This window comes from Rhinolophus ferrumequinum, chromosome 15 (assembly GCF_004115265.2).
Source record: "Rhinolophus ferrumequinum isolate MPI-CBG mRhiFer1 chromosome 15, mRhiFer1_v1.p, whole genome shotgun sequence".
In the NCBI taxonomy this organism is placed as follows: Eukaryota; Metazoa; Chordata; class Mammalia; order Chiroptera; family Rhinolophidae; genus Rhinolophus; species Rhinolophus ferrumequinum.
This window is the reverse complement of record NC_046298.1, coordinates 46,798,205-46,815,559: the sequence shown is the minus strand read 5'-3', so window position 1 is coordinate 46,815,559 and position 17,355 is coordinate 46,798,205. Positions and strand designations below refer to the sequence as shown.

General features: G+C 41.4%; 1 protein-coding gene across 2 annotated transcripts in view; it reads left to right on the top strand.

Annotated features, from left to right (window-relative positions):
- The window catches only part of LOC117034668 (zinc finger protein 91-like), a 52,431-nt gene that overhangs the window by 16,791 nt on the left and 18,285 nt on the right, over nt 1–17,355 (top strand). Inside the window, exons 1-3 of one of the 2 annotated variants that reach the window (XM_033127890.1) lie at nt 1,194–1,337; nt 3,559–3,685; nt 4,042–4,137. In XM_033127890.1, coding sequence (XP_032983781.1) covers nt 1,323–1,337; nt 3,559–3,685; nt 4,042–4,137 — 238 coding nt within the window. In that variant the 5' untranslated portion in view covers nt 1,194–1,322. Of the gene's footprint in view, nt 1–1,193; nt 1,338–3,558; nt 3,686–4,041; nt 4,138–10,613; nt 12,786–17,355 lie in introns of those variants that run through there. The other variant, XM_033127889.1, reaches the window with a different exon arrangement.

Below are 17,355 nucleotides of genomic sequence, written 5' to 3'. Positions count from 1 at the left end.
GCTCTCATTTTTCTAAATGATGGTAGTCTCAGTTTTTTTTTTAAACTTTGACCCTGGAAGTCAGTACAGTCAAAAACAATTTCCCTTCTAATAACATTGTCACTGGTTTAGATGAGAAGCCCTGCATTCTTTCTACTCTTCATCATGTTGAAACATGCATTGGTACTTATTAATAATATTGGGCTGCTTCAGTGTGCATTTGGTGAGGATGTCTGCGGTGAGAACCTAGTTTGGTGAGTTAGTCTGATATTCAGCAGCTTTTGTTTTCCCTTAACGGGATTTGTTAAATTAGTGAGCTGGGAGCTACTAAGTAGCTGTCCCCCTAAGTCCCTCATGTCCATTCTCTGATTGTGGAGTGATGAACAGGACAGACCTGAAACTTGGTTTCCATGGAGCCCATCTATTCACTGTGAAGTAATTTGATCAGCGTATTTCCATTGGTAACCCTTTTTTTTTTTTTTACAAGTTTTCAGCACCAAAATGTGTGTTCATTATATTATAGATTTTAACTAATTCTCTGTGATTTCCTGGAAAAGAGGAAGGAAAACCGCCCCGGGAGCTAGCCGTTCTAGAAGTTCCCGCCCCAAGCCCTCACACTTCCAGAGCTCTCAGGCCTATGGAGTCGGAAATCTGTAGGCCAGTGTGACTGCAAAGAGGTCTGGGTAGCAAGTCAGCTCCCCCAGGGATACTTAGAGATGCTGTTTCCTAGGTCCCCCCCATAACTCCTTAGAATGGGCCCTGATTCCCCAGACCTGCATGGTCATTGAAGCTAAAAGTTCCCATCTGGGTTCCTCCTGGGTTGCATGAGGATTTTGGAGTGATATCACCAGTGCCCACCCCTTGGGAGTTGGATAAGAGGTCTGGGTGGAGCATCATGGTTGCTTTGATGAGGTGTTCCAGGTGACTCTCAGGCAAGGCCAGGGATAAGTTGGGGGCTCCTGGACACAGTTCTGACAGTTGACAGCACGGGGAGGTAGCGGGGTAATGTGTTGAGGTTGTGGGCACAGGAGTGCACACTGTTCTCACGGCTGTTGGAATTTGTAGACGGCTGTGTGAGGAGAGGGCACCGAAAGACAGGAAAGCAAAAACTCACAGTTCTGTCTTCACGCAGGAGCTCCTTGTCCCTGACTGTGCCTGGACATAGACAGGAGAGGGGTGGACCATCTCAGTATTTCAAGGTCCTTCTGCCTGTCAGTTGGGAGGAAGCAGATGAAGGGCCTGTGCCCACACCCTTGAAGGCACAATCTCAAGCTGCAGGAGTCATTCCTCCCCAGAACGTCACCTGAGGGAACAACCCAGAGCAGGAGGAGGACGAGGACGAAATGGCTGCTTCTCGGGTAAGCGTTCCGTCCTGGGTCACAGGCTATGTCCGCTTTTCCTGCTAAAATCCATGGGTTTAGAACCTGCCACAGTTAATTCTCTACTTCTGATATTCCTACCTAACGATGTTCTTTACAACTACTGACTTTTTACTTTTCTTCTCATGAGAGTCAAAGTCAGCTCTGTAGAACACATGGAGTTTCTCCCAGAGCCTTGTCTGCCTTCTGTCCATCCAGGCTCCCTGAGGACATAAGAAATTCTCACCGTGAATTACTGACCCTCAACTACTGAAAACATCCCCTTTATGACAGAGCCACCTGGGAAGGTGGTTGTGTCCAAGGTCCCTGTTGGACGGGTGTCAGATGCCCAGTGTCTTGAAGAAGGAGGTGTATGTCCTGTGACTGCAGCGTCAGGGCTGTAGAACAGGGGTAAGAATGTGCATGAGCACCCAGGATGCCTCAGTGCACAGAAGAGCCTGGAAAGTTCTGAAATACAAAGAGTAATTGTAAAACTTGCTCGCTAGATCGGTAATATTGACTTACTGTTTAAATGCACTGTTAGAGTTACAGAACTGGGGAGCTATATGTGCATTGAAATTTCCATACAACGAAAGTTTTTATGATCAGTATCACATTATGATTTCCTTATTTGTTTGTTTTGCCAGTAACATCACAGCAGTGATGGTGTGTCCTTCCCTGTGCCTCGGTCAGCTGATACCCATTTGTTCCTTCTTTCCAGGCTTTCTTTCCAGGATACCCATTTGTTCCTTCTTTCCAACTCTCCAGGCTATTTTGTGCACCTGATTTTCACTTGGTTGAGGTCCTATCTTTACTATAAAGTTAACATTTTTTTCTTTATCATTAACAAGGGTCTGGAAGGATTTATAGAGAGATGTGCAAATCATCACATTTCATCTGGAAACTCCCTTTTTTCTTAGTTTCTCTGCTTTGGAAATTGCAGGCCTTCAGCTTTCTTTACTAGAGATAATTGCCTTTGGAGTGGAGGCTTTCCTCAGTCAGGCCTTGTTCCTGTAAATTTTCATTGTATCCCACACTCATGTCACAGACATTCTCTACTTCATCCCTTTTTGTGTTCTCAAGAAAGTTTGCAAGAATCATATTATTAAAGTGTTGAAGTGTGGGAAGTTTGTAATGTATAGCTCAGCACAAATGATACGCAAACTTTTTTCAAAAAACAGCAGCTCAAACTTACCTGTTATTGTGTGTTCCTCTCCTATTGTGTCTGTAAAAGGCAGAGTATCACCCACAGACATTTTTGAGTTTTACAGAATTAAAATAATTGTGACTTCAGTGACATGACAATTTCCTTCTATCTCACTTTTCATGTGGACACAGTTCCCGTATGTCTGTCCGTCCGTCTGGGTGCATAAAATCTTAACACTATTTGAGCCGTTGTTTCTTACTTAAAATGTTTCTCTTTTTCTGAGTTATAGAAACTACTATGAATGTTCATTATGGTTGTCTATTCATATTGGTTTCTGTGTTTTTAAAAAATTTTAGAGACAGTTTGGAGTGAAACCCAAGCTCTCCCATTTACTGGATGCTTCACAAAATATTCTCATAGAAGAGAAAGAATAATATTGTTCTCAGATTACTTATGTGCATTATGAATTAATCTGTAAAAAACAATGTTCTTATTAAGACAGCTTTCAAAAAACTGTGTTCTTATACTTCTGTGAAAAGTATAAATTCCATAAAACTCTGTCAGGGCAAAGTCATATATGAATTTTCCTGTTTCCTTCCTCTGTGCTATTCAACAGTGTGACACATGGACCAGAAGCATTGGCGTCACTAGTCAAAAGTGATTTCGTTAAACGTGAAAACTCAGCCTCCCTACCCCGGAACTCCTTAGTTCCTTGTTGTTCACGTGAAAATTTGAGAAGTACATTCCATTTCTAACTCACCATGACATTTCCAGCCGAGAAATGTACCCAGTGTATCCTGTATGATACAACACTCAAAAATCCATATGCTTGTGTTGATGCCTGAAAATTTATGTTCCAGAAAAGGAAAGTCTGTACAGTTGTTTTGGATCATAACGTCATCCTCTTATCTCAGAGTTAAAAAATATATTACAGAATATTACTGTTAGTGACCTACCTTAGTGTTTAATTCCGGACACTCTCCTATGTCAAAAGCAGTTCTCTTAACTCTGTTTTCATTTTGAGTCACGTTATGACCTTGCCCACGGCCTCGTGATAAATGTGTCTTGTTTCAGGGACGGTTGACATTCAGGGATGTGGCCATAGATTTCTCTCAGGAGGAGTGGGAATGTCTGCACCCAGCTGAGCGGAAACTGTACACGGACGTGATGCTGGAGAACTACAGGAACCTGTGCTCCCTGGGTGAGGGTGACTTCCTTCCAGAACTCCTACCCCACCGCAGGGTTGTGTTTCCTTCATCAGTACAGCGTCTCCTGGGAGCTTCTGCTTTGTGTGGTAGAGTTTCAGATCCCGGCTCTGAGGAATAAACGAGGGGTTTGGTGGTGTAGAAAAAAGTCTTCATGATGCCCTTGGAGTGGAAAACAGGATGTGAAAACATTCCAAGTTGTCTGGTAAAGGTGCTGTCACAAAAGAGTGTTTTGGGGAATCATTTTCTAGAATATTCTAACTTTCTGCAATGTCCTTCTCAGCTGAGCACGTGCTGGATAGTAAATTGGAGAATCTCCATCAAAACTCATGTTCCTTTTTCTAATAAACAGGTCTTGCTGTCTCTAAACCAGACCTTGTTATCTTTTTGGAGAGAATGAAGGACGCCTGGGATGTGCAGCGAAAAAAGGCAGTGTCCATCCACCCAGGTAGGTGGGAATGAAGGAGGCAGATGACACAGGTGAGAGGGCCCAAGGTCCCGGAGGAGCCAGACCTTAAGATGTGGTTTGGGAAGCTCCACTTCAGTGGAAAGGATGTGAGGAGCCCAGGTTTCGTTCTGTTGCTGTCACAGAGGGACAGTCCTGTCCAACACGTCCCATGTTCCACATCCTCTAGGGACTGTCCTCCTGCTCAGTGATCTGGGTCCCATTGCAGTGAAGGCCGAGGTCCTCCCCCTGGGACCGTGGGGGCCGCCCTGGTGTGGCTATTGTTCCATTGCCTCAGGGGCCGGGGAAAATCTATGCTCTCTGCTGAGGAATTCTCCTGAAGCCATTTATTTATTTATTTATTTTTTAAAAGATTTTACTGGGGAAGGGGAACAGGACTTTATTGGGGAACAGTGTGTACTTCCAGGATTTTTTTCTAAGTCACGTTGTTGTCTTTGTATCTTAGTTGTGGAGGGTGCCGTTCAGCTTCAAGTTGTTGTCCTTTCAGTCTTAGTTGTGGAGAGTGCATCTCAGCCCCAGGTCCAGTTGCCGTTGCTAGTTGCAGGGGTCGCAGCCCACTATTCCTTGTGGGAGTCGAACCTGCAACCTTGTGGTTGAGAGGACATGCTCCAACCAACTGAGCCATTTGGGAGCTCAGCGGCAGCTCAGTTCAAGGTGCCATATTCAATCTTGAGTTGCAGGAGGCGCTGGGCGCTTGGCGCTGCCCACCATCCCTTGTGGGAGTCGAGGAATCGAACTGGCAACCTTGTGGTTGAGAGCACGCACTCCAACCACTGAGCCATCCAGGAGCTCAGCAGCAGCTCACCTCAAGGTGCCATGTTCAATGTTATTTGCAGGGGGCAGACCCACCATCCCTTGCGGGACTCGAGGAGTTGAACCGGCAACCTTGTGGTTGAGAGCCCACGGGCCCATGTGGTAATCGAACTGGCAGCCTTCGCAGTTAGGAGCACGGAGCTGTAACCGCCTGAGCCACCAGGCCGGCCCTGGTCATTGCTTTTTTTATCCAGAATAATTAAGTAGTTGTGATAATAGTTTCAATTTCACATGTATTTATTGTTGATTTTACATTCTCTTTGTGAGAGAACCGGTTTTTTTAATTCAAGTAATATTTGAATGTTCTATAACTGTATGTTTCATAGATATTTTCATTTTCAATTTTGGTGAAAATGTGTGACTAAAAAATCTACCCTCTTAACTATAGTCCAGTCATATTAAGTATACTAAAAATCTACCCTCTTAACTATAGTCCAGTCATATTAAGTATATTCACATTGTTGTGCAAGTGATCTCTGGAAATTTCCATCTTGCAAAACTGACCGAGTACCTATTATACAACCACTTCGTCATTTCCCTTCACCCCAAACCCCTGGCTACTACCCTTTTTTTGTTCTATGAAGAGGACTGTATTAGGTGACTCACAAAGTGGACTCTTACAGTATCTGTGTCTTTGTGATTCATGAGATTTATGTAAATGTCCTCAACGTTTGTCTGCGTTGTGTCAGGTGAGAGCATCTGTTTCTTTTTGAAGGGTGAATAATATTCCATTGTATGTATATGCTACATTTTCTTCACCCGTTCATCTATCGATGGCGAGATGGGTTACTTGCATGTATTACAGGCTTTTGTGAACAATGCTACAGTGTGCATGTGTGTGCACACGGCTCTTGCAGAGCCTCCTTTGAAGTCTCTTGGAAATGTGTCCAGAACTGGGATGGCTGCATCATAGTATGTTTCTAATTTTGTGGGAAGCCTCCATATTGTTTTTCATACTATTTTCATCAATTGCTATTTCATCCATCCGTCCAAAGGGGTCCAGTTCCTCCACATTTTTGCCATCACTTGTATTTTCTGTTTCTTTGATAGTGGTTAGCATAATTCATGTGTGGTGATGTTGTGTTTATTTTAAATAGCAGATACAAATATTCATGTTCTCGTATAAGCATAACGAACTTCTGGAAAGACATGGAACTGAAATCAGTTATTTCGGAGAAGCAGAAGTCTGAGGATGACTGTTATGTTAAACCCAGTTTTAGTTTCACAGCTAAATTGAGTAGAAGTTTGCGGAGAATTCCCACATGCCTCTCCCGTATACACAGCCATCCTTCCCCATGTCTGCTGAGGGATACATTTTTTACATAGGTGAAGCTACATTGACATCTCATAGTCAGCTCGAGGTCATAGTCCACCCTGGGGTTTACTGTGGGGCTGTCTGTTCTGTGTGTGTGGACACATTTATGATGACATGTGTCGTACAGTGTAGTGTCATGGCCCTGAATAGTCTCTGTGCTCTGCCTGTTTAACCTTCCCGCCTCTAAAACGTGGCAAGCAGTGATTTATTTACTGTTTCCATCATTTTGCTTTTCTAGAATGTCATAGCTGGAATCATACATTATGTGGCTTTTTCATGTTGGCTTCTTTCACTTAATATGTATCTAGATTTCTTCCACGTCCTGTCATAGCTTGATAGCTTATTTCTTTATAGTGATGAACAATATTCCATTGTCTGTATGCACCACAGTCCACTTAATCCATTCACTCTAGACAGACATCTTGGTTGCTTCCTAGTTTTGGAAATTATGAACAAAGATGCTGTGGACACACACACGTGAGGGCTATTGGGTGGATAAATGTTTTCAACTCTGTGGGTAACTACTGAGGAGCACAATTTCTGATCTTATGGTGAGAGGATGTGTAACTTTGTACGAACCACCAAACTGTACCCCAGACACTGCAGCATTTTGCGTTCCCACCCGCAGTGAGTGAGAGTTCCTGCTGCTCCATGTCCTCACCAGCACTTGGTGTTGTCCGTGTTCTGGGTTCTGGCCCCTCTTAATAGGTGTGTAGTGGTGTTTAGTTTGCTGTGTGTTTAATTCTCATTGTTGTTTTAATGTGCATTTCCCTGGTGACATACGATGTGGAGCATCTTTTTATGTATCAGTTTGCCTCGTGTATCTTGTCTAGTGTGGTGTTTCTTTAGGGCTTTGGCCCAATATTCAATCGGATTGATAGTAATAGTTTTCTCATCGATCAGTTTGAAGTCTTCTTTGTATGTTTTGCATAGTAGACCTTTACAGGTGATGGAGAAGAATTTACATATAAGTTTTCTGGCAGTATTGTGTCCCCTCTAATGAAATCTTTTAATTCATTCCTAATTATACAGCACCATCAAAGATGACCCATTGTTTTCCTTTTTTTTTCACTCTTTAGTGTTTATTGAATTATAAAAATAATACATGCTTGTTATCAAAATTGAAACAGTATAAAGATATTTTAAGTTTTCATTGTGGTCCCAAATATCAACTATTTTATTTGTTTACTTCTGTTATTATAGTTGATATAACAATATTACATTAGTTTCAGTTGTATGACATGGTGATTCTTCATTCACATGTCTTACAAAGTGATCACGCTGAGTCAAGGACCCATCTCTCACCTAAGAAATGTATCACGATATTGTTGACTGTATTCGTATGGTATATTACATCCTGTGCCTTACTCATTTCATAACAAGACATTATATCTCAGTCTTCTTCACCATTTTTGCCTTATTTCCCTGTCCCTGTCGTTGCTGGCAAACATCAGTAAATTGTCTGTATCTGTGAATTTTTTTCTGATTATTTTTGTTGTTTTTCTCTTTTAGTTTTACATTCTATATGAGAGCAAAATTGTGTGGTAGTAGTCTTTCTGTGTCTGACTAATCTCACTTAGCATAGTACCCTCTAGGTCCTTCTATGATGTTGCCACTGGCAGGATTTCCTCTTCCTCCTGGCCGAGAAACATTCCGTTGTGGACATTTATCACATCTTCTTCATCCATTGATCTGTCAATGGCCAAGTAAATTGGTTTCATATCTTGTTTATTGTAAATAATGTTGCAGTATACTCCTAAAGGTATATAGGGGTGCATATACCTTTTCAAATTTGTGTTTTGGTATTCCTTGTGATATTAATGCCTGGAAATAGAATTACTGGGCCATGTGAAAACTGTTGTTGTCATTTTTTGAGGAAGCTCTCTACTGTTTTGGCTGCACCATTTTTTATGTTAATGCAATGTTGTAGCTTCATGTTGAATTCACCCTTTTATCATTGTGTTGTGTCCTTTCTTGTGTTGTAACAGTTTTTGACACGTACTGTATATTTCTCTGATTTAGTATGGTCACCCGTACGTTTTATTGGTAACCGTTTCTATGACATATTTTTTCCCATACTTTTACTTATGTCCTCTGTCCTCACATCTAAAATGAATTCTTGTAGACAAAACGTGTTGGATTTTATTTTATAATCCATTCAGCCAACTTATGTCTTTTTATGGGGAACTTTATCTGTTTTTACTTCAACTGATTATTGAGAGGGAGATACTACTATAACCATTTTAGAATTGTTTTCTACACGTTTTGGAGCTTCTTGTCCCACTGTTCCCCTCATAACTTTGTTCCATTTTGTTTCTTTTTATTTTGTTTTGTGGCAGTGATATGTCTCTGATGTTTTCTCTTTGTGTGTCTGGTATACCTATTATTTGGTTACCTGGGCGTAACTTAAAACATTTTAAAGTGATGAGAATGTATTTTGAGTTCCGTTCAGGTAATTAATAGCTCTGTTAATTTAGGGCCAGTGTCTGGAGATTCAGTTTGTTTCTGTGACTGGGCCGTGTTTTTCTTTTCCTTTATATGTCTTGTGATCTTCTGTTGAGCTTTTGGAGCAGAAACAGCCACCATCCCAGGCTTTGTACTTGCTTTGTATAGGAGAACACAAATAACAGGCAGCTATGCTTGAAATTGTGAGGCCTATCAATCCTGTTCTAGGGATGTGTGTTCTCTGTGTTTTTTATGTGTAGTTTTCCACTGTAAAATGTTTTCCGTTTCTTCTTTAGAGGCAGTGGTATCTTCCTATCCTTGATGTTTGTCTTCAATACTGTTGTCTTTGTGGTGTTTGTACAACTACTCACCATTTTTCTTAGTGGCCACCACAATGCATTCACGTTGCACTGCCATTCCCTGAGCACTTGGTGTCATGCAGAAGATAAATGAGTCCCTCAGGCAGCTACAATGAAAGGACACCTTTGGACACACGGTATACTCAGCTGTTTCCCTCCTAAGAAGAAACTGGGAATTGGCGTTTCTCACAATATTGCCATGGTGGGCCAGGGAGGATTAACTGTTATTATCAGCAAATGTAAGCAAGTTTTCTTTCCTTTTTGATGTGACACTCTCCTGGGCATCTCTGAACTCTGAACTCCCTTGTGAAATTATCAGTACTGAACCATGGAGGAGTGAAGTTTTGGTGCTGGATGTTATGCCATCTTCCTAAGTCCTATAATAAGTATTAAATTCGTATGGTAGAATTTACCTGCCTGTCAAAAGAGTGATCATTTGTTTGGTGCCTTTCAGCTATGTCTTCTGCGGACTCCCAGGGCTTGTTGCCAAAACTGGACATAGAAGATTCATTTCACAAAATGCTTCTGGTAAGATATCGAAGGTGTGACCTTGAGTATCTACCTTTAATGAAAAAGTGGGAATGTGAGAGGAGTGTCAGGGGCCGAAGGGATATTATGATGGACATAACGAAACTGGCACCGTTCATCATAATAAAATCCCTGTGGCTAAAAGCGATCAAATATATAAGACATCTTGGGAAAACCGTCACTTTAAGGCAGTCACATTTGCAGAACATCGTGTTTCTAAATGGAAAGATAGAAAAGAGTTTTGTAAAGGTATATATTCTCTGTAAGAAAATGTGGAATATCTGGCAAGTCCCATAACACCTGGTGTGAACAATCATTTGTGTCATTTAAAATGTAGGATTGGATTAAACAGTGAGTCAAAATTTCTAAAAACCAGAGATTTGAAAATGAAGATAGAAATTCTGAATCTCCTTCGTCTGACAGTCCCTTAACCAGGGATTCATTATTCTTTCACCAAGACACAAATTCCTTCTTATTCCAAATTCTATTATTTTCATGAATGTGGGAGGGTTTGTATACAAGCATCATGGTTCCATAGGTATCATGAAGTAATTGGGAACACCTTTACATGTTTAATGAAATTGGAGCCCTCACTAGAGGTCTTTCTGTCTTCAATGATTACCAGAGTACATGTCGTGGAGAGAGAAGCAATCAATTCAATGAATCTTGGAAAAACTTTAAACAAGGGTCAAACCCTAATAAGCATCAGAGAACTCACTTTCCAGAGAACCATTGTAAATGTCGGAGTGTCTTAGATCAAAGCTCAAATCTTACACATCAGAGTCGTCCTATTGTAGAGAAGACAATCAAATGGAGTGAATGGGACAAATCTTTGAACCAATCTTTAAATCTCACTGAACTTGAGAATATTCACACTTTGGAGAAACCTTACGAATGTAATCCTTGTTGGAGAGTCTTTACTCCATTACCCAGTCTAAAGAGACGTAAGAAAATCCATCCTGGAGAGAAGTCTTACAGATGTAGAGAATGTGACAAAGCCTTTATTTGGCGTTCATATCTTACTGAACATGAGAGAATTCATACAGGAGAGAAGCCTTACAAATGCAAACAGTGTGGTAAAGCCTTTTACCGCCGTTCCAATCTTACTCGACATGAGAGAAATCATACTGGAGAGAAGCCTTACAAATGTAGAGAATGTGACAAAGCCTTTATTTGGCGTTCAAATCTTACCAGGCATGAGAGAACTCATACTGCAGAGAAACCTTACAAATGTGAGCAATATGGCAAAGCCTTTAGTCGGCGTTCACGTCTTGCTGTACATGAGAGAATTCATACAGAAGAGAAGCCTTACAAATGCAAACAGTGTGGTAAAGCCTTTAATCGGCATTCAGATGTTACTAGACATGAGATAATCCATAGTGGAGTGAAGCCTTACAAAAGTAGAGAATGTGGTAAAGCCTTCTGTCAGAGTTCATGTCTTACTCAGCATCAGAGAATTCATACGGGTGAGAAGCCTTACAAATGTGAGGAATGTGGAAAAGCCTTTATTCAGTGTTCAAAACTTATTAGACACGTGAGAATTCATACCGGAGAGAAACCTTACAAATGTGAACAGTGTGGCAAAGCCTTTTCCCGCGGTTCACATCTTACTCTACATGAGAGAAATCATACTGGAGAGAAGCCTTACAAATGTAGAGAATGTGGTAAAGCCTTCTTTTGGAGTTCATGTCTTACTCACCATCAGAGAATTCATACGGGTGAGAAGCCTTACAAATGTAGAGAATGTAGTAAAGCCTTCTTTTGGAGTTCAAGTCTTACTCAGCATCAGAGAATTCATACGGGTGAGAAGCCTTACAAATGTGAGGAATGTGGAAAAGCCTTTATTCACTGTTCAGAACTTAACAGACACTTGAGAAGTCATACTGGAGAGAAACCTTACAAATGTGAACAGTGTGGCAAAGCCTTTACTCAACGTTCACATCTTACTGTACATGAGAGAATTCATACAGGAGAGAAGCCTTACAAATGCAAACAGTGTGGTAAAGCCTTTAATCAGCGTTCACATCTTACTGGACATGAGATAATCCATAGTGGAGTGAAGCTTTACAAATGTAGAGAATGTGGTAAAGCCTTCTTTCAGAGTTCATGTTTTACTCAGCATCAGAGAATTCATACTAGAGAGAAGCCTTACAAATGTGGAGAATGTGGTAAAGCCTTCTTTCGGAGTTCAAGTCTTACTCAGCATCAGAAAATTCATACGGGACAGATGCCTTACAAATGTGAGGAATGTGGAAAAGCCTTTATTCAGTGTTCAGAACTTAACAGACACTTGAGAAGTCATACTGGAGAGAAACCTTACAAATGTGAACAGTGTGGCAAAGCCTTTAATCGGCGTTCACATCTTACTAGACATGAGATAATCCATAGTAGAGAGAAGCGTTACAAATGTAGAGAATGTGGAAAATCCTTTGTTCATTGTTCACAGCTTACGCGACACATGCGGATTCATAATGGACGGAAACTTGAAAAGTGAAGAATTTGGAAAACCTTATTGCTGGACCTACAGCCTCCCTCAGTAACTGAGAATACGTACTGGAGAGAAATTCTCCGTTTCTAATACATGATAAAAGACCTTCATCCAAAATATGTGCTTCAGAATACCCCACCGAATTCATGCTACAAAGTGACTTTAAAGATGTTAAAAAAATATGGGGAAGTGCTTAATCAAAACTCAGCTCTGAAATATCAGAGAATTGATATCAGAATGTAGTAAGTGAAGAACACTTTTGACAGATTACTGTAAATAAGAGTACTTATAATAAATAAGCAAATGTTAAAAAACTTAGAAGTCTTCCTTTTTAATCTGTTTCAACTTATCAAGGGGATGGATGTTGGACAGGTATAATTGCCGTCAGTGTATTTTTGTTTATTGGAATTACATGAGGTAGATTTTCAAAAGGAAATGTTAATGTGATTCCAGCATGAAGTCACTTGACACTATATTTTTACACCTAGTGTGTGTGTGAATCATGGGTTGATTGTTGCTGCCTCAAAGATGTGAGAGCCCTTGTATGTTGGGTGGGATTCACTCAGATCTCCTTTTCCCTGGAAGACTGAGGGCACTGTAATACACAATGTATGAAGAAATCTAAATGGAGATGCTGTTTGGTTGACTTAGAACATTGATGTAAGTCACTGTGAGGTAGGTGGTCAGGACATCGTTCTCTGCATTAATGTAAGACAGGAATATTCTGAATTTTAACTAGTTTTTCCAGTTGTTCTTTAAGCAAAATAGGTGGCAGTTCATTAAAACTCTGATGTGTCTTTTAGTTGAGTATTACTTAATGTGGTTGAAATAACGACGTCTTCAGAGATAACTGAGAAAGTACAGACAACTCGCCCCTAAGTGCCTAATTATTGTACATCCATGTTTCCTAAGCAGTGAACCTCAGTCTGCAAACCCATGGAAAACAGAGCTCTAAGATCATTCTATAAGAAGAACCAGAATGCTCCTTAACTGCTTTTATCTATTTTATCCATGGACCGTACAGGTGGTGTGCCATGCTTTATTTAGACTATGTGTGAACTGATATTTTTATAATAAAGGCAGATGCTTTTTAATATACTAACACGATGTGTAATGAATGACTTGTTATCCTGCCACGAATGTTAACCTCTCCCACCTTAGTCATGGTTGTAATCATCAATGCACTATTTGGTGATGCAGTAGAATGACAGCACTAGTAATCCCTTTTCCCTGTGGCCTTCATTCGCAAATAATGTGAGGCTATTTTCCCCATAACTTATATATTGTATCCTCTTTTCCTGATTGCTACTACTGGAGAATTATGATGGTTAAAATAAAGATACAGTAGTGCTATAGAGAGTTTAGCTAAACTACCGTATTGCTGCCTCAGAATCCATGTTGTGTTGCCAGATGTCGCGTCCAGCACAACACAGGCTGGGGGTAGGCGAGAAGAGGCGGCTTTGGGTTAAGCTATAAGAAAGAAGCAGAGACTCAATGCAGTTAAATCTCAGAGGGCCAAGGGTCTCGCAGCCTCGAGAGACTGGAGCCCCTAATCGGGCCAACTGACAGTATTTATTGATTACACACAAGGAAGTTACATTGTTTAAGACACAGTCTGTGAAACTCAACCACTACGTCAGAAAATGACTTCAAACCGAAATTATTTGTCCCCAAAACAGCCGAAGCATATAGTCCCATGATGACTAAGGTGTGGTATGCACCTTCCTACGTGGGAGAGTCTCTCGAGGTAAAACAATGCCAAGAGCTGAGCAGAAAGAGCTTGATCTTATCGCTCTAAAGACTTCTCTCACAATTAGGTGCGAGGGAGCAGCAAGAGTCAGCAGCAGCTTTTCTCAAGCAGGGGGGAAGTAGAGGCAAGGCTCCTTCCCAGATGTTCCAAGGCAGCTCATCAGGGGTCTCAACGGGGTTCCGTCTGGCTTGAGTTGTTCCCCCCGTGGGGAATCGTCTTTGACTGCAAACCCTTCTTTTGGAGACCAAACAGAGAGACACAAGGTGTAACAAACTCAGTCTCAGAGAAGCACAGTCCCACAGACTCTTCTTTCCTTAAGGAAAGGTGCAGGGAGACAAACGGCTAGGCTGTTGTGTGACCACAGTTGCCAAGTTGCTGTGAAGTGACACTGGCCCCTCCCACTAGTGCATACACTACTGTGCAGACAACAGGTCACAGACTCAGAAGTGAATGTAAGTTCCCGTTACTACTTCTCCAGCAGCCCTTGTGAGCATGTCCCCTGCCTGTGAGGGACTTCACCTTGTATACCCCTGGATAGATCCCTGCAGAGCTTACCAAAACCTTGTTATTTTTCGTTTCAATTGACCAATTTAGACCTAGCTGGAGAACCCCAAATCACTTCTCCCATGAACCCTAATAAAGGCATGTGCCCTGGGTCCTGCCCCTGTCTGGTGCATCCTGCCTCTGCCTCCCCATGTGGCCCTTCCAGGCGTGCTTTGTCCTTCCTGCAGGACTGTGAAGATAAGAAACTTGTCTGTTTCAGATTCCCTGTCATTTTGTTGAACTGCGGGCTCAGCATCCAACCAAAGGGGGCTCTACTTAACAAATGCTAATTTATCAAAGTCACAAGAAATATAATTAGAAGCCGTACTTTGGTCCAGGAGGAGGTAACAGTCTGCTCTACATGGGCTTGCAAGGCGGGCATGTCCATGCACCCAACATTCCCCATGTGTACCAGGATTTGTGGGTGTTTATTGGGAAGAAGGGCCCCTAACAACAGGAAAGGAGAACTCTCAGTTTGGTCTCCATGTAGGAGGTCATTGTGACTCTCCTGTGACAGGACAGGGAAGGGCGCCTCTATATTTCAGGGTCCTGCCTGTGGTTGTAATGGTAGCAGATGAATGGTCTCTGCTGGTGCTTTCAACACATATTCACAAGGTACAGTCATGACCCCTCACGTCACTATATGATGAGGAAGAAGAGATACAAATGGCACGTTGTCGGGTGTCATATCTCAATTCAGGGGCTCTTATGTTTTCCCATTACTGTCATGTCTTTAGAAGTTGCAAACCTTTTTTTCTGATACTCCTAGATAACCAATACGTTTTCAACTAGTTTTTTTCCCCTCCTTTTGTTTTCCTGATAGTCAAAGTCAGTCGTTAGATTACGTGTTTCCTGTATCACAGAGCTTCGGTCCACTTCTCCATCCTGACTTCCTACATCTTCCACTAGTGACCTGCAACTATTGAAAGTGTTCCCCTTGTGACAGGACGACATAGGAATGTACTGATAGCCAAGATTCGCATTGGCGTTGGGCTTGGGTCCTGGGATATCAGTGAAGGGGGACAGTGCATTTTTAGGTCCCATCTGGATGCTCCCTCAGCTCTGCTGGAGACCCGGTTTCAGAAAACTCACAAGTAGGATGGAAAGAAAGTCTTGCTGTCTGGAATGCTAAAGAAAGACTTTCTATTCAAAATAAACTAAAGGTTAGCAGATGGGAGCTACCTGTGGATTGAAATGTGTATCGAGTAGGTGTTTCCTTGTGATTAGATCCATATCCTGATTCCCTTTTCCCCAGTGATAACAGGATAGATGATGGGTTCACCCATGTGCATCAGGCGCCCACACGAGCTTGTCCCCTCACAGCTGGTGTTACCTTCATCCACTTGATGCAGGTCCTGTATGCCCCATTCTTCCTCTATAATGGTAACAGTTTTCCTATTTTCACTAATAAGTTTCGGGGGATTTACTGAGTGTTGTGTATAAAGAATGACTCTGGAAACTTCTTTATTCTGAGTTTGTGTTTGCTTTGGAAAATGAAGGCTCTGACCACTGTTTATTACAGATACTGTTTTTACAACTGGAGGTTCTAAATCAGGCCTCAGTCCATTACATTTTCATTTTGTTCTAAAGTCCTGTCTGACATACTCTTCTCCATGATGTCCTTGTAGTATCAGTAGACAATAGAATCAATGTTCACATGTCTTAAAATTCTAAGCTATAACTCAGCACAATAATTTAAAAATTTTTGGGCGGCGGTTACCTCAGTTGGATACAGCGCGTGCTCTTAACAAGAAGGTTGCTGGTTTGATTCTCGCAAGAGATGGTGGGCCGAGCCCCCTGCAACTAGATTGGAAAAAGAAAAACGGTGACTGGACTCGGAGCTGAGCTGTGGCCTCCACAACTAGACTGAAGGACAAAAATTGGAGTTCGAGCTGATGGATCCTGGAAAAACACACTGTTCCCCAATATTCACCAGTGAAAAAATTTTATTTTCGCTGAAGTACACACTCATAAATAATAGTTTTCATGAGTTTATGTCATTGGGTATGTCCATAGTATTTTTTTTAATTAAAGGTTATTGGGGCGACGATGGTTAGTAAAGTTATATAGGTAGGTTTCAGGTATACAATTGTATAATACATTATCTATATATCACATTCTCAGTTCTCCTTCCATCACCATATATTTGATCCCCTTTACCCTCAGCTACCACCTCCATCCCCCATTACCCTTTGGTAACCACTAAACTATTGTCTGTGTCTATGAGTTTTTGTTTCTTTCTTCATTTGTCTTGTTCCTTTGTGGTTTTCAGTATTATATCCTACATATCAGTGAAATCTTATGGTTCTCGACTTTTTCTGTCTGACTTATTTAGCTCAGCATAATAATCTCAAGATCCATCAATGTTGTCACAATGTCACTATTTCATCTGATGGCAGAATAGTTTTTCATTGTGTATATGTACCACAACTTCTTTATCCAATCTGCATTCCCACCAACACTTTCTGAGGGTTCTTTTTTCTCCACAGCTGCTTCAACACTTATTTCTCTTGTTGATGATAGCCATTCTAACTGGTGTAAGGTGATGTCTCATTGTATATTTCAAACAGTGATGTTTGGAAGACATGAAAGCCGTGTAAATGAAGATTTTTCCCTCACAGAAATCCAGAAAAATATGCATGACTTTGCTTGTCAGCAGAGAGAGGAAAAAGAAATGACAAAGAAATGCCTAGAACTCATAAAAAACGTCTTACTGATAGAAGAGATCAACACGGTAGAAAGCCTGCAGGAAACATGCCTATTGAAACCAGACTTAGACGAAGCTTGTAGTCACATCAGCCTAAATTGCAGATATTTTAAATCGAAGTTTCCCTTTATGAAGGTAATGTACCTGAGAAGTCTACCAACAATACTTCCTCCATTTCTCCACTTGAAGGAGTTCCTCCTAGTGTCCAAGCCCACATTTCTAATATATATGTAGGGATAACCTTAGGGATCC